Source organism: Harmonia axyridis, chromosome 1 (genome assembly GCF_914767665.1).
Source record: "Harmonia axyridis chromosome 1, icHarAxyr1.1, whole genome shotgun sequence".
NCBI lineage: Eukaryota > Metazoa > Arthropoda > Insecta > Coleoptera > Coccinellidae > Harmonia > Harmonia axyridis.
This window is the reverse complement of record NC_059501.1, coordinates 66,313,335-66,320,238: the sequence shown is the minus strand read 5'-3', so window position 1 is coordinate 66,320,238 and position 6,904 is coordinate 66,313,335. Positions and strand designations below refer to the sequence as shown.

Sequence of the window (6,904 nt, the reverse complement as noted above, 5' to 3'; positions counted from 1 at the left end):
CATTGTGAAGAAACTTTTTCATTTTTCATACAGCTGATTAAAATCAACTGTAGAGAAGAATGATTCCTCCACGCACAGAAGATAATCAGGATGAGTCCAAAGATTTCAAGTTCTTCAGTGATTTCCAAAAAGTTGAGCGGTGGAATTTATCAAAACAATACTTTACCTCTATACAACTCTATAACTGAAAAACTTAGAAATTCGACATTTTCAGGGTAGGTTCGAATCTTGAATGTCGCTTATTTTGATTTTCGAATTTTGCACATTTCTAAATATGAGTCGCGAAAATTTGGAGGATGGTTGAAATTTTATGATTCTAATTCTAGTCATTATTGAAAAAAATAAGTATATTTTGTGAATTAAAATCTATTCAAAAACTGATTAAAGATCAAATATACACAATAAACATAATAAATTATTCAAAAACTAACTTGCTCCTATTTAAAGATAACCTTGCAGATCTTCTTGTTTGAACTGGAGTTCCTGGAAAAAATATTAATTAGTAAAAAAAAGCATAAGAAAATTGAATACCTTACTATTTATTTGAGGTGAAACAGGAGATTTTGTAGCACTGCCTAAACTTTCTCTTAGATTATGGAAAACAACGGTTTTTCTCTTTTCTGATTTGACATTACTTGATTTCAAAATTCCTTTACCTGGGGTGGATGATACCTGAAATAAAAGTTAGTACTTGAGAAGTTGTAAATGAAATTAAATAGTAAAAGATGATATTTTTTTAAACTTTTTAAACAAAACGAATATTGCACAGCACTCAAACTTATCAAGACAGATATTTTTGTTCTTTAACGCGGCTTTCGGTATGAATAAACATGCGGAAATCGTCACGTAAGGAAAAGCGTTATGCCATTTCAAGGCGGTCTTCCATATCTTTCTTACTGACCGAGCAAACGAGTGAAAAATGTGCTTCGTCGCTGAAGAAAATTCGATGCGAAAAATCGTCATCCAATCGTTGTTGTTCAAACACTCAGTTGGCATATGTTCTACACATTCCATAGTCAATAGGCTTTGAATATTGTGTCCACTGAACCTTATGAGGATTGAGATTCAAGTCCAGATCCAAAATATGTCATAGCGCGCCGTAGAAGAGGCCCAAATATATGCGCGCCAAGGAATGGGTAAATTTGGATCTTCTTCAATACTTACAGCAACAATAATTTCGGTTGAGCGTGTTATTCGATGGACTTTAAGACATCAGTGAAGGATCCAGTCTTTTCGAATTTTTTCACTGCCTTGTCGATTGTACACTCAGATGAATGATTATGTTGAACACAATCCACAAAACGTATTTACTACAGAATCATTATATTTGTAGTATGTTTTCACAATTTTCACACGTTCAACAGTAGATAAATGATCCTTATTTTTAAATGGTTAAACTTCAACTGAACATCTGACGCTTTGTAAGACAGTTCTTATTGACATACGTCATTGAAACAGGCTGTGCTTTATTGTAGCAGTCTAGACCAGATGATTGTCATAGAGAACTAACAATCAGAAGGAAAGACACCGCAACTAATGCTTAGGATATTCTACTTCTACGTCTTTTGACGAAGTTGGTTAACCGACAAGAGAAGAAAGAAGTAATAATTGATTCCTGATAGAAATATATTGTGTATAGTGTAGAACAGATTGAACAAGGGTTATGGCCAAATTCCGAAAATAATAGCATCAAATAGGCTGAAAATCATTTCTAAGAATTTTTCGATGTTTAATGATGCAATCTCTGGAACTGCAGCAGTTAGAGAAAAAAGGATAGCACATTGATATTTCCTATCATTTTCGAGATATGAACGAAAATGGGATTTTTCCATTTTCATCAAACTATCCAATCCAAAAATTCCAGGGTTCATTCATATCCATACCCGCTTTTCCCTAACTGGTGTCATTAAACATAGAATTTGAACTCATTAGTATTCAAGTTTCTCTAATTTTTGTATATATCATTTTCAATCAATACTTACCGTGGACTTTCTCCTAGGAGTTCTCTCTTTTCCAACGATTAATATTTCTATGTCACCTTCCGATTTTGCTTGTTTTTCCCGATTTCTTCTTGCAGCTGATGATAAATGATATCATAAGATTTAATCACTCGAAATAATGTATAATACTCACCTAATATTGTCTCCTTCAACATTGAAGAGGCCTTAGAATTCGTTTTAGCTTTACCCTTCTTTTTTCCCTTGACAGCTACTTTGGGTGTTTTTATTTTAGGTGCCTCTTCCAGCCAGTTATTTTGTTTCATATATTCTAAATTTTCAAATCTTTTGTCCACATCAGATACTTGTTTATACATCATATCCCAAAATCCATGGAGGTCCTCGCATTCAATCTTCATATCCAGTTCATCATTTGCTAGGCATCTCTCAATCAAACTACGAAATTGATTGAACTTTTTCGAGATCAGTAAGTTGGACTGGCCAATGGTCATATCAATAACACCGCAGGCATCTTCAGATAGATTACCATCATCCTTGAAGAAAATAAACGAATTATTGAAAAGTCTTTAGAGTAAACATAATCTGGATAAAGGTACCTAGTAAGTGTATGATGACAAGGATCAAGGCTAGTGAATTTTTAAATTTGAGTCTACCGAAGGCAGAAAAAAGCGTTAGCAAAATACATGTTTTCGTGTCCAACAGTCTATGTAAATTATTTTAACACCACTGTGGCCGTTCATATTTTCTCTAATAGTTGTGATGTCTATAAACTATACGGTGATAAATACCCTGCCTTTTGTATATGCAGACTGGCCATTCTCCTAAAGTTAGGATTGATTTATTAAGTTTGAAGTAATCCTATCTCATTCAAATTAATTTGAAGATTAATTGATAAGAGTAGTTTTTCCTCCACAATTTCGTGCCATGAATTTCGTGATGAAAATAAAAAATCCATTCTTCTAAACAAATGCACAACTGGCTTCTCTGTCCATTCTATATCAGTAGTAATAGTAACAGTTCTTTATTGCCCGTAAACAAACAAATGTCCATCGACCTAAGGTCCTTCAGCCTCTTGTGATCATTTTATAGATTTTAATGAAACTAAAATTTTTCTTGAAGGTGAGAAAAGTAAACGATCAGAACATTCAGATTGTTTAGAAATATCTTCAGCACAGAAAGAAAAACTTCCAACTGTTAACGATCTTTTGAAATTCTGCTTATCTCCAGTTTTAAAATCTGTTATTTGATGCATACAGGGTGATTCGTTTATGGAAAACTAATTTTGAGCTGAAAATTCGAATATTGGGGTTTGATCTTTTTCCCTAAAATTTTTTCAGATGTCTACAACTTCCAGTTATACCGGAAACAGAGTACTACTTCCTTATTTCAAATGGCACACTCAGTATATTATTGCATCATTATATATATAGATTTTTTGATGACAATTTCAGCAATATGCCATACCTTGGTAAAAACTCAACAGTTCATGAGTTAATGAGATTCTTTTAAAAAAGGTTATCCATGAAATGTTAGATTTAGTTATCCAAAAATCGAATTTTAGTCTTTTTCTGTGTTGTCAAGAAGTCACAGACTACTTCACACAGTAAGGAATTGGGGTTTTTCCTCATTTAAAGTTCTTCCTCGATAACTCTTGAAGTTTTCATTGTACATAAAGGGTTTGCTTAAGTAACCCCCACTTTTTTGTGAGTAGAATCGATAGAAATAATAAAAAATATATGTTCTAATTTGAAAATCTTGAGTTTTGATGAATTTGAGTTGTCCAAGTTCATGATCTTCTGGTAAACACCCTGTACATTTTTGTTCCAAACAGCAAACGGTCTTATATTACTACGTATTTGATGAATCGAAAATAAAAAAGGTTTTTTCGAAAAAATTTTTTCACCAGAAATATTCAAAAAGTGTGAATCCTTGTCGCCACCATTTTTTTTATCAGAATCTCATTAACTCATGAATCGTTAGGTATGGCATATTGCTGAAATTGTCAACAAAAAAGCTATCTAATGAGGCAATAATATACTGGGTATGCCATTTGAAATAAGGGAGTAGTAGTCTGTTTCCGGTATAACCGGAAATTGTAGAGATATGAAAATATTTTAGGAAGAAAGATCATTGTCTCAAACCCCAATATGCAAATTTTCAGCTCAAAATTATGATTAGTTTTCCAAAAACGTCAAATAGGCCATTCCGATGAATCACCCTGTATTTGTACTATCTTGTAAATTTATTTTCAGTTAATGGGTTAGTCCCAGAAATATAGATGTAAACTAGATATTCGTTTTTATATCAAAAATTGTGAGAATTGTCAAGTGCATAGGGTTTAATTTTCCTTGTTAATAATGATGTTTCACGAAGTATCGTGTAAGAAATCTATTCAAAAAAATATAGATCAAAAATGTACATGTACCTTATATTTCTGCCATGTATTGCATAAATCCTGAATTCTTGCAATTTCTTTGTTTAGCTTATGTGTGAAATAACCGGCTGCCGCTTTTGGGCTTCTTAGTTCTGATACAGATGTATTAAACATTGAGCCTAAAAAAAAAACAAACAATAGATTTTGATTCGTATGAAGTTTTTTCACTTTTCAATCTACTCTTAACCATAAGTGGATCTGGATTTTGGGTTATGATATCAAATTTCAATCCATGTTAAATAAAAATGAAAATTCTAATAAAGTGCATTATTACCATTGAGAGATTTCCTCTGTTGAAACTCTTTTCGGGCAGCGGTTTTTCCCCGACTTACTGTAACAAATGGACTGATATAACAGATTTCCTCAGGCTCCTTTTGCGGCGTTGAAAAAGCATCAACATTTGTGTCAGCACTATTATCGCCCATGGATTTTTTTGAAGATTTTCGAAAAGGTGTTTCAGGATGCTTTTTTTTTCTCTGTGATGTATTTGAAGACATTAATTCTTTTTGATTATCATCGTTATTTGCAAATCTTGTACTTTTACGTGGTGTTTTCTTTTCATCTTGTTGCCTAGTTGATCTGTCAATTGAGAAGGATAATTCACTCGAGTCTTCCTGTATTAACTCAGTCTTATTAATATTCTTTTTCAATTCTTGAACCTTCATAGTTTTTTCTTCTCCTTCAGAATCGGTTTCCACTTTCCAACTTTCACAATTAGTTTTAACTTGGCCTACAGTGGTTAAATCATAATTACCCTCAGGAATATTAGTTTCCTCATCTTGAAGGGGTTCAACTTTACTTTTTCTGCAAGATCTTCTTTTTATTATTGACTTGTCTTTTTCTTCTTGGCCATTCATATCTGAAGAATTCTCTTGGTATAATTTTTTTTGCTCAGATGATGAAGAGTTCAAGTCATCACTGACTTGATCTTTATTCTCAACCTACAATTACATTTTTAGTTATGTTAGAATCACCTTCTATTATAAAATGTCCTATATAATTCAATTAATACTATTGAAATATCTGACAAGAAAAAGCTGTAGAATCTGCCAATTTATTATCAAAAGAAAAATAATAGTTATTAAATAATTTTTATTGCATAATTTGAAAAATACAAATTCAACAAAGAAACTTACCATTGGTTTACTTTGTGGACTGTTCAGTTTCTTATTCTTTATTTTAGATTTTTTCAGAGCACTCAATTGTTCTCTCTTGATTAATTTTTTATCATCAACACTTACTTGATCTGGTAATTTAGAATCAGATTTTTTTTTGGGGCTTTTTTGTTGATTGTTAGAGATTATTTTATTATTAAGTGATTTTTGTCCAATTTGAACCTTAGTCTTATTTTCTTGTTTCTTTCCTAGATTAGTTTTACTTTTTTGGTTTGTAGAACTACTAAAACTTTCAGCATTTGGCTTTTTTGAAGTACTTCTTGATATTTTAGTATTCTCAGAACGACCAGAGGGAACTTTTCTACCAGTACCATTCCTTAAAAAAGTAAATTTTTTTTAAGAATTGTTATTCAAATGTATGAAATCTGAAAAAACTACTGTATAGTGAAACAATTGTTGTTTACAAAACAAAATAGTGGAAATTAGAATGAATTTCCACCAAGTAACAAGTCAATCTAACAATGAAATTTTCAATATAATATTTTAACTTACTCTGAAATTTCATTTTTGACGAACGATTTGATCGGGGCGTTTTCTTTTGTTTTAATTGATTTTTTTCCTTTAATATTTTCATAATTTTTATCCAAAGTATCTTTGTGTTCAACATGATAAACTTTGAAAACCGGTTTAGTTTGTCTTTTGGCTTCTATTTTTTTTTTCTCCCTTTCTTCCTTCCACTTCTTCAACATTTCTAATCGTTTACTATTACCAACTGTTTTTTTAGTATTTGGCTTTTCCTCTTGTACTTCTTTAGTTTTAGATACTAAAGGAGAGTTTATTGGAGACATATTTTCGGGTATATTTCGAAATTTTTCCAATAAAATATTTCGTTGTTGTTTTCTGTTGATTTGAGAAGCACTTCTCCTTGTTTCTAACAACTTCATTCCGCATATACCTTTATTTTTGTACTGTTGTTCACGAATCCATTGGTCCATGCTGATATTGACAATATAAACGAATGATTACAATTGAAATAATGAATTTTTTGAATTCAAATCATACCTTGATGAATTTAAAAATCAACTTCACTAAAGAGAATGTAAATTCAAAACGAAAACTCAAAAGATGAATGAGGAACTTTCAAATATATTTCAATTTTATTTCAGATATGTACAGTTAAAGAACAAAAACCGTCAAAATATAACGAAAAAATAATGTGTGATTGCACATCCGTTCAGAAAAAATAAAACGGTCAAAAATAACATAGAACATTTTAGTTTCAAATAGCTTTGAACACAGAACACTAATATATTTCGATTTTTCATCTATGTTTCGAATCCAGATAATATTTATTATTCCGTGTTATACATAGAATTGTGAAACAAAACATTATTGTC

The 6,904-nt window shown here is 31.2% G+C and overlaps 1 protein-coding gene across 1 annotated transcript; it reads right to left on the bottom strand.

Annotated features, from left to right (window-relative positions):
- Window positions 1-346: 346 nt before the first annotated feature.
- Window positions 347-6,767, bottom strand: LOC123670963 (disks large-associated protein 5-like). The gene is made up of 9 exons (XM_045604566.1): window positions 6,570-6,767; window positions 6,060-6,503; window positions 5,529-5,883; window positions 4,667-5,333; window positions 4,384-4,511; window positions 2,134-2,491; window positions 1,983-2,077; window positions 537-672; window positions 347-483 (listed from the first exon to the last, which is right to left on the bottom strand). The coding sequence occupies exons 2-9, from the start codon at window positions 6,500-6,502 to the stop codon at window positions 416-418; spliced, it is 2,250 nt and encodes a 749-aa protein (XP_045460522.1). The 5' UTR covers window position 6,503; window positions 6,570-6,767; the 3' UTR covers window positions 347-415.
- Between the last annotated feature and the right edge of the window lie 137 nt (window positions 6,768-6,904).